This window comes from Brienomyrus brachyistius, chromosome 23 (assembly GCF_023856365.1).
Source record: "Brienomyrus brachyistius isolate T26 chromosome 23, BBRACH_0.4, whole genome shotgun sequence".
Lineage (NCBI taxonomy): Eukaryota > Metazoa > Chordata > Actinopteri > Osteoglossiformes > Mormyridae > Brienomyrus > Brienomyrus brachyistius.
Window position 1 is genome coordinate 8770999 of NC_064555.1, and position 13589 is coordinate 8784587.

Below are 13589 nucleotides of genomic sequence, written 5' to 3' on the forward strand. Positions count from 1 at the left end.
ACTTTCTTTGCATTTTGTCTCTTTGGAGTTATATCTATGTTTGTCTGCGCATTATGTTCTTGCTGGATGTTCCCCCTTGATATAAAAACCCGTCTTAATTTTAATCCCTACAACCATTAATCACAATGCGTTCAGCCGGGGCTCACAGTTCTGGCTACAGCTCTCCGCTTAGGCCTGCCCTGGAGTAAGGTGCAATTTCAACCTGAGCCCCTAGGTGGCAGGTGTGGCTGAACCTCTGAGGGATGTGTGCTGTCCTCTGCACGCTCGACACCAGATTCTCACCCACGTAGAGCGAGGGCACAGCATAGCCTACAGATCCCAGCATATTAGTCATGGCACAGTTTTATAACACTTAGGATGTTAAAAATCAGGAGTCAGCGTGCAACTCTGTTGCTTAAGAGTTCTGGAGTACAAGGTCTCACGTTCAGACAAGGCAGTTGCTCTAGTGTGTTTACAGGTGTGACCCAGCACGTTAAAAGCCTCTTAAAAGCAGGGCGCCGATGACAGGGAGCAAACAGCAGGTGAGAAAAAAATACGAGACTCACGTCGTCACGTGATGAAGAAAAAAAATATAAAGTGTGGTGGGTGAACCACTGAACAGGAGGGGAAACCACCCCTTCTGGCGAGCAGCCAGAGGATCACAAGGGCCGTTAGGAGGCTGCAGTTCTTCCGATGAGGAGCACAGAGACAGCACCTCCTTCACCAGCTGCGGCTTCTGCCTTTCAGCACCACCATGGATCTGCTCACGCTTCTCTCGCTTTTCCAGACGCTGGCTCTCTGTCAAGGTAAAGTTTGTGACTGACTGCCTTCTCCCTGTGGGTAGGGCCAGGCCCCCCCCAAACCGTCGCTGCGTTCGTGTCCTCGGTCACATAGACGGACTCCCTCCATCCCTGATCTTTAAGCCTCTCACACCCAGAGGAGACGTATGAGGTTGACATTCACGATTTTTACAGTGTCTCAGTTTACGTTCTGCGCTACAGTTAATCTGTACTCTTTGAAAAGGGTTAATAATGGCAAATCATTTAAAATAATTATATATTCCGCATCGATTGTGGTACAATACATGAATTTATTTATTAACTGCAAAGTACCTGCTGTTTTTTGTTGAAGCACATTATTTAAAATTATATGATGCATTTGTATAAAGAAAAGAATATTAGCATAAAAATCAAGTTACACAGGATAATTAGCTAATTATTATATATACCTGGTGAGATAAAAACATGGTTCTGCCATTTCATATAATATAATATAATGTTATATTAGAAATTAACATTTTATTTCAGTTTATACATTAATCTGATTGATACTGAGCATGGATATAACAAGGGCACCATTAGCGGCGAACTTCTGCGTACTGGACCACTTGTTATGTTCACATTGCAGCCCTGTCTACTTCAGAAAATCAGCACTTCCAGCCTCCAAAGGAGCTTTCCGTCACCATTTGTCCAGCAGTGATTACGGTTGCAGTCAAACACTAGCGTGTGTAAAGCGTGTCGACATGTCTTTAGCTGGGGTTCTAGAAGATCCACGTGAGGAAGGGAAGCGTCTGAGATGCCATTTTTAGAAGGTTTTTGCTTCCATCGTCGATAAGGTGAATCGCGCCCAAACGGCCGGCGTCGAGTGTTTCGCTTACAGCTCTTTCTACAGCAGGAGGGCTGTTGGTCTGATATGAAGCTGTCTGTTACAATTCTCACCTTATCCCACCCCATAGATAAAGTAAGTCAGTGTGGGACTACTGACATACAGTACAGAGCAAAAATCAAAACAAAATGTTTACAGCTATTTATCTGGGAAGAGAGAGTATATTTGGAAAAGAAAAAAAAAACACACAATGGAAGAGCAAATTTCCAGAACTCGGTCCATTTTCTGCTGTGTTTCAGATGCGATCACCAATGAGGAAGTCAGGCTTCCTCATCATATGTCACAGAATGGGAACCAAAACTTACTCTGTTCTTGTGTAATCCAATGAAGAACATTTATTACATTTCAAGGAATTCACCAAGTCACTGGAAATTTTTTTGAAAGTGTATCTCGGGGACTGAATGACATTAGGAAATGTGCTCTTCAACTTAACATAATACATGAAAATGAAGAGCAAAACCATAAAAGGAACAAGAATTTCTTCTGTTCCGACATCTTTTTAGATGTCTAGAAGAACCACTGCGGTTCTGTAACCTCTCTGGATGGGTTAACAAAGCATTCCATGTATTTGTTAAATGAATCAAAAATGTTATGTTAGTGATCTAGTGAACAAGTTGTTTGGTTACTGTAAATATCTGCTGAATTTTGGAGAGGTTTTGAAATGGCCAAGCTAAAATAATATAACAGATACCCTAGCTTTACACTAACTTTAAAGACATTTTTCTTTGCCTAAGACATACATAATACACTTTTACACAATACTGTATGCCAGTGATTCCCAACCGGGGGTACGCGTACCCCTAGTGGTACGCGAGCACATTACAGGGGGTACGTGGAAAAAATTTTTATATTTAATTTCCCTGATGATGGGTAAATATTATCAGCCATTCCATTAGCTGTGCCCTGGTATAGAAAGAAAATCTATCTGGGATGTGTTGCTTAATGAATAACAAACCCAGCTTTTATCAATGAAAAGAGCAAAAAAAGACATAAACTATTGAATCATCAACACATTTGACAAAGGGGGTACTTGTGGTATGAGAAAATCTCTCAGGGGGTACACAATTCAAAAAAGGTTGGGAAACACTGCTGTATGCATTATAAATTTTGCTTAAGCAATCTTCAACAGTCTTATAGACAAGCTGAGGTGGAGAATTCACTGTGTGGGTAGGTCCTTACACAGGGGGTTCCTCCATGACTCATACTGTTCCAGTAAGACTCACTTAGACAGATATTTCAAATAAACAAATAAAAAGATGAAGAATTCTGAAATATGTCACATCTGAAAGACAGGCATATACATTTCAGGGCTCTCAGACATGCTGCTGGTCAGTAACTCCATCGCAGGAAAAGATGAACACCCTTCTGCTTTCCATGACTTATGCCCTAATATCTTTCTCATGACAAATGTCATTATAACTTTTAGTCACCATTTATACACATAAACACATTCATTTTATACAGATACACACACACGCTTTCACGGAAAAAATTAAGAGACCACAGCACAATTTTTTGTTTCAAAAAAACACCTGTAGGAGTGCTTGTGTGAGTGAATGGTGTGTGAATGTGCCCTGCGATGGGCTGGCCTCCCATCCTGGGTTGTTCCCTGCCTTGTACCCATTGCTTCCGGGATAGGCTCCGGACCCCCCGCGACCCAGTAGGATAAGCGGTTTGGAAAATGGATGGATGGATATATGAAGGGCTTCTTCCTTCCTTCCTGCTTCTAGTCTGTATGTATCTGTGTCTGTGAGTGTCCCCACAATGTGATAAAAACCTGTTATTTTGACCTTGTGGGGACTATTTTTTTATTTGGTTACTTATGGTTAAGGTTAGGGCTGGGATTAGGGTTTTGCCCATAGAAATGAATGGATGTGTGGCTATCTTGCCGAATTCCTGTTAGCGAATCATCTTATTAAACAATTAAATGCACAGTCAGGCATCTCCATAAAGCAAAAGCTTCAGTGTCCTACCAGCTTCAAAATCCTTCTTTTACAGGAAACTTCATTTAAAATGAATCCTAGTTTAGTCTTGTCAAATCAAGTAGGTTTTTATTGTCATTTCAACCATACACACAGTATATAGTGAAATGAGATACCGTTCCTCCAGGACCATGGTGCAACAGAGCAGGACAAAGACAGAGCAGCATCATAAGTGCAGAAAGGACAGCATAACAGTACAGATTGATAAGACGAGACAACATACAGTGCAAATTAACAGTGGTAACAATCTGGATACAGTATTTGAGTTATTGTATGGTAGCAGTGAGGGTTATTATGTGCAAAAATGCTGTGGTAGATAAGAGTAAAGAGTTGAAAGGCAATAAATAACAATAAATAGTATATACAGATGTACAGATGTGTGTGTGGGGGGGGATTGTGTTCAGTTCCGGTTGAGGAGTCTGGTGGCCTGAGGGAAGAAGCTGGTCCCCGTTCTGGCAGTGGAGGCCCGTATGCTACGGAACCTTTTGCCAGACGAGAGGAGGGAGAAGAGTGTGTGTGAGGGGTGTGTGGGGTCATCCACAATGCTGGTGGCTTTGCGGATGCTGCGTGTGGTGTAGATGTCCGTAATAGAGGGGAGAGAGACCCCAATCATCTTCTGGGCTGTCCTCACAATCCTCTGTAGGATCTTGCGGTCCGCAATTACCATACCAGGCTGTGATGCAGCCACAGAGAATGCTCTCTATGGTCCCTCTGTGAAACATTTACCATAGATTATTATCACATACATTTCTGCCTTTCTGACTAAAGCAGTAATATTTATTAACCGGATAATTTCTTTTTTTTTTTTTTTTTTCAAATAAAAAGTTCTGTGATGCTGGTATTCAACAGTAGCTGATGCTGAAAACTGACATCCCGATACCAGGGGTTGACTCAGTGGAAAAAGAGCTCTCAAAAAGCAGAGAGTATTAAATGCTAAATGCGTTTCATTTCTTTCTTTTCAGCTTCTCGAAACGGGTCCACCTCCGCCTGGCAGAATGATTCCCTGCCCCAGCAGAAGCAAGAGCTCCATATCAATCACAGTGAGTTAATACTTTTCCACGCTCCTGACCCGAGTGACCAGCAAACTCCGCGAAAGGTAGTAAGTGTGAGCGGCATTCATGAGGTGCTCTTACAGACCTCATCAAGGCTGAGCATCTGACATAACGGAAGAACGAGTGAACAGTCAGTTACGCCGTAGAAGGAAATATATTGTTGTCTGTAATGAAAATCATTGGTTTTATTCCAGTCTATTACATTTGTTTATTTCATCTATTAGCTGCTCATTTGTACCACCAAGGTGTGAGGTATGTTGAAAGAACACTGGACGGTCTCTGCTATCAGTTGAATTTCAGGATCATAGCAATAAATCGGAAGCTGTATTACTGCAAATTTATATTCCTCTTCTTCCTCACGACACGCGTCCCCAGCCCTGGGAATGCAGAAGCGCTGTATCCTGAATACTGGCTTTTGTCTCAGGCCTCCTTTGTCAGTAACAGTAACAGAGACATTTCTGCTGAGAAAGCGTCATACAGGATGTGGCTACACCCCAAATGCTGCTGCTGTTCTTCTCCAACTTGTGCAGTGCGTCAAAGCAGAGAGACAAAGCCTCCACCACCCTCGCTGCTTAAACCGCACGCCTGCATGAGCTTAGGGAGTGAAAACTTGCCCCCACCATCACATAAAGCTGTCCGCCAATGTGCCGGCTTCACTGCCCTGCTGCCCTGACTTTTCCTCACTACCCCAAGGGGCTGTTTAGCCATGTATTCATTCCATTTTGTTTATCAACCCTTCGATTGGTACCCGAGATGCAATGTCAATGAATAAAAGGGAATTGTGATCGATGCCTTATTTTCTTCTCCACATCTTCTGTGTTCCATCCTCTCCACAGCCACACTTTACTGGCTGTCCAGGGAATGTTCTGGAACTCTGGGAACCTATCACGGTGAGCGGCGGCTTGTCGTCGCACTTCCCCTGGCGTCCAGGGAGACGGCAGCAGAGCAAATCTGCTCAGATCTGGGCTGCGGACGAATGATCAACGTGAGCGAAAGCGCAGTCCCCCGTGGCAGCAGCCTGCTGACAAACTGCACCTACGCAGTGGACGGCCAGTGGAACTGCACCCTGGACGAGTGGAGAAACAGCACCAGAGCCACAGAAATCATCTGTGGTGAGATGTAATTTTATGCAAAAGAAATATATAACGCATCTGGTTCCAAGCCGGAGAGACGTGTCACATGATGAACTCTGACCACTCAGAGCACCAGCTGGTCCGGCTGGTGGATGGCAAGGACCGCTGTACCGGGAGGGTGGAGCTGCAGAGCGCTGGGCAGTGGGGCACGGTGTGTGACGACGGCTGGGACCTGCAGGCTGGGCACGTTGCGTGTGCACAGCTGGGCTGTGGCTACGCACTGAAAGTGACAGGCCAGGATGGCCTCTTCAAGCCGGGAAGTGGGCCCATCCACCTCGATGACATCAACTGCACCGGTACCGAGAAAAATCTGTGGAAGTGCCTGGCCTCACACCGCAGCCAGGACTGTGGCCACAAGGAGGACGCCGGGGTGGTGTGCTCAGGTATGTTCTTGCGCTGATGCATTATGGGTAATTTGCACTGATGCATTATGGGTAGCACTTTTGTTACATCCATGTAACAGAAAATATTTTGAAGAAAATGAAAGTTCTTTTCATCTTAGATATTACATCTGAGCTGCTTGTGTGGGTTTCCTTCTGGTGCCCCAGTTTCATACCACAGCTGGTGTAGCTGAGTTGGGGTCTCTCAGTATGTTTGTCCTGTGAGATACTGGCATCGTGTCTCTGGTGTCTCTGCCTCGAGCCCTTGCTGGGAGAAGGTCCTGTCACACCGTGTCCCATCTACACTGCTGGGAGTACAGATGCAAATGCGTGCAGCTTAGCAGTAAATAATGATCATGTTTGAAAAAGTTCACGCTGGAATTCGTTTCATGGCTCCATCCCTCTGTAAACTGCAGAGATGAGAGATGTGCGACTCACGGGTGGCCTGGACCGCTGCTCTGGCAGGGTGGAGATGCACCGCAACGGCAGCTGGGGCACGGTATGCGACAACAGCTGGGCGAAGCAGGAGGCCAGCATGGTGTGCTCAATGCTGGGCTGCGGATCGCCCGTTCAATTCACGGCATTCGACCGCCTCCTCCCATCCAGCAAGGACATGCGCTGGTTTTTGGTCTGCAAAAGCCACTACAAGCATCTGTGGCAGTGCAGAGAGATCATCAACAGCCCCCATCTCTGCCAAACATCCAAAGCGGCCATGCTTATCTGTAACGGTGCGAGTCTTAACCCCATTTCTTTCTCAGTCTGCTTCTTAATGTTCCCTTTTCCCTTCTGTGTGTACATGAGCTGTTCATATCCTTAACCTCCAGCTGGGCCTTAGTGTCACTTTGACGATAGTAAGTTACTTCCCAACTGCTTTGGTGAATATACTGCATCACGTTAATACTACTGTACCATAATGAATCAAGCAGTGACGGCATAAGAGGCTTTGCAACTGTCTGATTTGATGCAGCAGAATCTAATAAACTAGTCATTAATTAATTGTAATTCAATAAGAAATTGTAACCTGATGAGATTTGCTCCGCCTTGCAGAGTCCCTCGGCCTTTTCTCTAATGCAACACCAACGACGATCTTCACTCCTCTGTCCTGGAGCGCAGGTACGCTCCGATGCTGCTATAGTGTGGATTTCAGCATTTTTGTTTAGTTTTAATTTTTTGATGTTTTTATGTTTGTTTTGTTTTTCATTTTCATTTTGGTTTTATTTAGTTTGCAGTGTGTTTTTTCGTTTTTATTATACTGTAAATATATACTATATTGCCAAAAGTATTGAGACACCTGCCTTTACACACACATGAACTTTAATGACATCCCATTCTTCATACATAGGCTTTAATATGGAGTTGGCCCACCCTTTGCAGCTATAACAGCTTCAGCTCTCCTGGGAAGGCTGTCCACAAGGTTTAGGAGGGTGTTTATGGGAATTTTTGACCATTCTTCCAGGAGAGCATTTGTGAGGTCAGGTACTGACTTTGGATGAGAAGGCCTGGCTCGCAGTCTCCGCTCTAATTCATCCCAAAGGTGTTCTATTGGGTTGGGTCAGGGTTCTCCCAATACTTTTGGCAATATACTGTAGATTTCTATTTAGTTTTTATATACTTTAGTTTCAGTTTAAGTTTTGATCTTTTATTTTTTTGGATAGACTGAAAGCTGTAGACTATCTTAGTAGAATCCTACATGTATATGAATACACAGGGCACATGACGTGCTAATGCTGTCATTAACGAAACAGCATTTCGTTAAAACTGGTAACGGAAAGCATTTGATGTTTGCTTTTATTTAAACTTCAGTGTCTGAAGTAAGTTCAGTTTTTTCGTGTAATTGTAGATTTTTATTTTTGACTCTACGTAAATGTTTTCTTTGTTTTAATTATCATTAATGATAATCAGCCTGACCTCCCACACACTCTGAGTGGCCTCCTCTTTTCGCTTCAACCCCTCTCAGGTCCGACGTCGACACCGGAGCCAGGTGGGCTGTTCCTCGCCCTGTCTCCGCCACTGTGGGGCTGCTTGGCCCTGTCGCTGGTTCTGCTGCTGGTGCTCCTGGTCAACATGGTGGTGTGCTGCTGGTGTCGGGGGAGATACAGTAAGTGCTGCGTGAAAAACCAAGATGTTATCTACTGGTGCTTCTGCTTCATTCCCTAAATATCCACCTATGGCCATGACTTTACCTTGAGAATTCCTCCTTCCTTCATCTCCACAGCTTATGCGGTTCAGCAGGGGATTTTCAAGCCCCAGGCACAAGTCAACGCTCAGCCCAATGAGTACAGGGAGACCCTGGACCTCCCCAGGATAGCCAGTGACCCCTCTGCATATGACGGTCTGTGGCCTGAACCCCCATCCTGCGTAACACAGTTTACAACCTCAAAGGCTCTCTGAGCCCTGTGAAATAAAACATATGAACAGCTGAACACGCTGCTCCATTTAAATGCATTTATCGCTGTCATTTTCAGCTCCACTTGTCTGCAGGACTGTGCTCCACCAAACCAGCATAGATTCCTCCCTGGAGCCAGACTATGAGTACCAGGACCCCAGCGGCCAGGCGGTTCTTTCCACCTTGTCCACCTTCCAGAGTAGGATCTGATCTACTTCCCACATCTCATAGTTTAATAGTGCTATATGTGGCGTTACAGCAGTGTTTCCAAATCCGGGTCCTCGGGGACCCGCAGACTGTCCAGAAACACGGACTGTCTGTGGGCCGGGAGGGAGCAAATATGTGGACTGTTTGGCAGGGAGCTGGGAGGGAGCAAAAACTTGGACCGTCTGTGGGCCGGTACAGACTTGGGAGGGAGCAAATATGTGGACTGTTTGGCAGGGAGCTGGGAGGGAGCAAAAACTTGGACCGTCTATGGGCCGGTACAGACTTGGGAGGGAGCAAATATGTGGACTGTTTGGCAGGGAGCTGGGAGGGAGCAAAAACTTGGACCGTCTGTGGGCCGGTACAGACTTGGGAGGGAGCAAAAATGTGAACTATGTCACAGCGAACACATCTTCAATTTCTGCCTTTCAGACTCCCTTCGCAATAAAGAAAACAGCAGCAATCCCACCATGAAGACTTCTGCCCTGCACTCTCTTCCAGAAATAGGTGAGACTGCCTCTTTTGAAGAGGATGGGAAAAACAGTAAAAAAGACAGGAGAGCTCTATTGTCAGATATAAAGAATCTCATCGGCAGCTGAGATCTGATAGCTATTCACTCAGTATGTTTCTAAACGCTTAATATGGTATTTTCTTTCGAAATCTCCCAAACCCAAAGCACCTGTAATGACAGAAGAAAGCTACCCCCAAGCTGTTGACCAGACTGTCACCCCAAGTGGTGAGGAACTTCTTCGATATCGCAGCTATTTCAGCTAGCCAGAGAAAAAGAAGGTGACTGGAATGTAACGGGACATGTGCCTCTCTCTTGCAGAGGACTCATTTGATTCATCCAGCACTTCTTCCGGGGAATGCTATGTGAACACAGGTAGGAACAGAAAACTGCTCAGCTAAAATTACCACGAAACCAAGAGTTCCATATCACTTTCAAATATATCGACAGGGCAGTTGTTCATGGCAACCAATACTTTAGTTGTTTGCTAACAAGTTTCTTTATCTACTGAATCGACACACGATTTGTGGTTGGTAGTGCTGCTTGTTAGCGTCCCTCATTTCTACTACAGACAACATCAGCTGTCCACTGCTGGTGGATACCGTCCCGGAGCAAAGTGCAGTTAGCCAAAATGGCTACAGCAGCCTGGGGCTCAAAGGTAACAGCTCTCCTACACCTTTCTCTTCCAGCTGGATACATGTGCTCTCACGGGAATCACCATACTAATGTGACATTGTCCAGTGCAACTTCGTACTGCAGCTTAAAATTAGCAAAAAGTTTGAACTTGAAATAAAAAGTTTTATTTAAACAGAAAGTTATAAGTGAGAGGAAGAGCCTAAAGCCTTCTCTCTTATAGGCTTATCCCCACTCAGGGTAGACGTTGCATTTGAAGTAGATTTCACCTGCATTGAACAAACGCTGCACGATCACAGACAGTTTGCACTGCAGATCTGGGACGGAAGTAACACTTTGCTTTTGAGTTCATGATTTGTTCTGGAGGAAAACCCCCCTACCTGCAGAAAGTTCACACATTTACTGTTCCTAGACACTCATCATTTCTTGTATCTTATGGTCCAAGGGCCATACAGCTGGACTCATGACAACTGGACGGCAACTAGTGATGTGAAAAATGAGGACTTTTAAACTGGCAGTGGTTAGGGCTGCCATGTGCTGTCAAACACAGCCTGTTTTAACCTGTTAGGGAATCCAGTGAGCAGTAGCTGTCAGCATAACCTGTGCAGTGACTGGCAGCATAGCTGGTGATTCTTTACATTAATTCCTCCCACTCTGGGTTTCAAAGCTTCTATCCCATCACTATGAGTTATGCATATTTTTTAAAGGGTGTTTTTCCTTCCATTTGCATTTATATCACTGCTTTCACCTGTAGGAGAGTCCAGCTTGCATTCTGAAGAACACTATGGAAGCACACCCGGTGGGAGTGATTATGACGATATCGCCAACTACTGGCACTGAGAGGAACTGCACCTGCCCCTCCCCCCAGCACCACCTGGTGACAGTTGTTCTCATTCAAGCATTTCCGTGATGTGCCTCACAACTCATTACACATCTGACAGATGTATGAAATGCTTATTCTTCAGAATGTACTATGAAAAAAGGTGCAAATTGGGGTTATATTATCAGCTTGAATGCCTTTTTCCCCCCAGGGATTCTTCCAGATTCAGTGATGTTCAGCACAGTTTTCTTATATATGTAAAGGTGCTCAACTTTACCGAGGGACACAGTCTGAGAGTTATTATGATGTTCGTTTGCACACTGACCCTTATTGCCATGATTCCGGAGGACGGACATGTTGAAAGGTCCACCGTGAAGATATACTTGTGAATATGACTTTGAGGTTAGGGGAGTCTGTCATGTTGGCCTGAGATGACGGCTGAGCTCATTTATACTCCAAATTTGGGCGAAGGTTTGTAGAAAACACCAAATAAAAGGCTGTGGAGAAACCTAGCAGCTGCCATAGCTGCCTGCACAGTTACGAAAAATGTAACATGCCAAGCGTTAACAGCGGGCAGGAAATCGAGATATAATGCATGAAACAAAATGCACTGCTGTCGATAGTAATTGCAGCTACAGAACGCTTCCTGGCTGATTTGCGGTTGTTCAGCAGATGTGACACAGGGGGAAGCTGGTTGGTCTTTTTTGAGTATTTAGAGCTTTTGGTTTAATGATTTTTTTTAGCCTTTCTCTAGTGCACCAAGCCAGCGCTTTCAATACCACTGGTATACTGAGGTGTTAATGAGACTTACAAATGCTCAGGGTCAAATGTTAAATGTTCTGTGTTACTGCTTGTTCATGTTCTTCTTCCATTGTCTTTCAATAAAAATTTGATCACAAAAAAGACACTTTTCTTCTATTGCTGGCTGTTAATACTGTGAACAAAAGGTGCAATTGAGACACATCAGTGCTTATATACCGATAACAATTAGTAAAAAACTTTTATGCAATATTAGTTTTTTCTTACTTTTAAGACCTATTGATTCATAGTGGAAGTTCCAATGGCACCAGAAGAACATATAGTTCATATGGCATTATATATGTATATATACAAAGAAATTGACTGGTTTTCTTAGTATACAGCACTCTCAAGGGCCCCCAACGTGCCTTCATAAGTGTCCATAGCAGAGACCAAGAGGTTGCAGAAGTTCCCAGTGTTGAATTGGATTGTTAAGTGGACTGCTGGAGTTCCTCTCCGTCTTGACGGCATACAGCGACACCTACCGTCAGCTGAGTGGCCGCAGGGGTGGGATCCCACTGACATCGTATTCCAGCAAGCACGCTACGCCTCAGTGAAGCCGTGCGGCAAGGGGAAGCCGGTAGCTGATGTCACACACATCAGAGGGTGTGGCCTGAATGTCATGTGCTTCAGGTGAGACCTACGACATGATAACTGAGCTGCTCCACGCTGTCAGGATAAAAGTACCAGTTTGTAACCTTTGAGGGTACAATTACTTGTGACTGTGCTGTACCCTCAAGGGTCAAATGTACGTTTTACGGTACAGAAGCGGACACCCTTGGACGTGCATCAATGTTGTTTGTAATTTGGAGAACAAAACCTTTCCAGGACTGAAACCTTTTTTCTGAAAGCTGGGAGGCAATTTCTGGAGACTATCCCTCCAGTTCTCCATAAAGCTAATTAATATTTACTAGCTACTACAACTGTTCCTACTGGTCTTTACAGTTTTAGTAATAAACAATTTCAAAAGAAAGTCTGTTTCCCTGGCATAAAAAAATGTATATTAAAAAGCCTTTATTGATCTATTGTTTAAAGTTGTCTGGATGGTTGTTGTCTTGCATACGTAGCTGCAGGTTTGGGGGCATCCAAATGGGGGTGTCAGGAAAGAGGTGCACGAATGTTAATGGTATTATTGTAATATGTTTGTCCAAACTCTAGATTTAAATTGAGAAGGTGCTGAAATTGTCTCTGCACACACTTGCTTATGATAGAAAGACTCACACGTCAGTCCCTTAACAAAATGTGCCTGCAACTGGGCAAGTATATTAGCAGCAACAAATACGACGAGTATAATTACAGCAAGATATGTTTAATCTATTTTAAAGTCTTGTGGAGATCTAAAAATTGCAGTCTAAAAATCACAGCTTGCAACTAAATTGATTTTGGAGGTTTATGTTAGGGCCACCTTACAATTAAAACATTTATTGTGGCCGAAAAACGTTCCCACCAGTGGATTAGAGGTTAATCAGAACCTGAAAGCGTTCATTGATTTCTCTGTTTAAATTTATTATGGAGCAGAGTCCCTGAGACCTTGCTCAACCTTTCAGCTAATTAAAGAATTCATAGCAGCTTGAAGTATTAAATTACACTAAAATTTAAAGCATCATTGTAAAATATGCTAAATGCACGCAGTACATAAATTATTCAATGCAACTGCTTATAATTTGGCAAAATGTTTATAATCCAGGAGGTACACCAAGGGGTAAGCATCTACTTCTGGACAGGCATAGGCCACACTGAGTAAAATCTGCCATACCAGGAGCCCCGGTTTTTAACCTGACCTCATCTACAAAAAGGGAAACCAAGCCGCCACATCAATCGCATATGGGCTCCCTCCACTGACCGCCGGGGCTGAGCAGCTGAGGCACGCAGGCATATGGTTGGTTCAGCTTTTCCTTTGAACCACAAAACCTTTCACTCAGAAGCCTTTGCTCATCCTGTGTCATCACACATAGATAAGAGGAATTAAACATTAAAAATAGCAGCTAGATATAAACTAAAATAGTCAAAATAAATGGAAAATACAATTTTGTCAAGTATACCATAACA

The 13589-nt window shown here is 44.1% G+C and overlaps 1 protein-coding gene across 1 annotated transcript; it reads left to right on the top strand.

The window, feature by feature from the left end:
- The first annotated feature begins 338 nt into the window (after positions 1-338).
- LOC125719361 (T-cell differentiation antigen CD6-like) lies at positions 339-12474 on the top strand. Its single transcript, XM_048994057.1, has 14 exons — positions 339-785; positions 4589-4666; positions 5515-5790; positions 5880-6194; positions 6608-6919; positions 7239-7304; positions 8149-8289; positions 8407-8523; positions 8657-8776; positions 9214-9288; positions 9458-9517; positions 9611-9664; positions 9861-9947; positions 10677-12474. The coding sequence occupies exons 1-14, from the start codon at positions 734-736 to the stop codon at positions 10760-10762; spliced, it is 1839 nt and encodes a 612-aa protein (XP_048850014.1). The 5' UTR covers positions 339-733; the 3' UTR covers positions 10763-12474.
- Positions 12475-13589: the final 1115 nt, after the last annotated feature.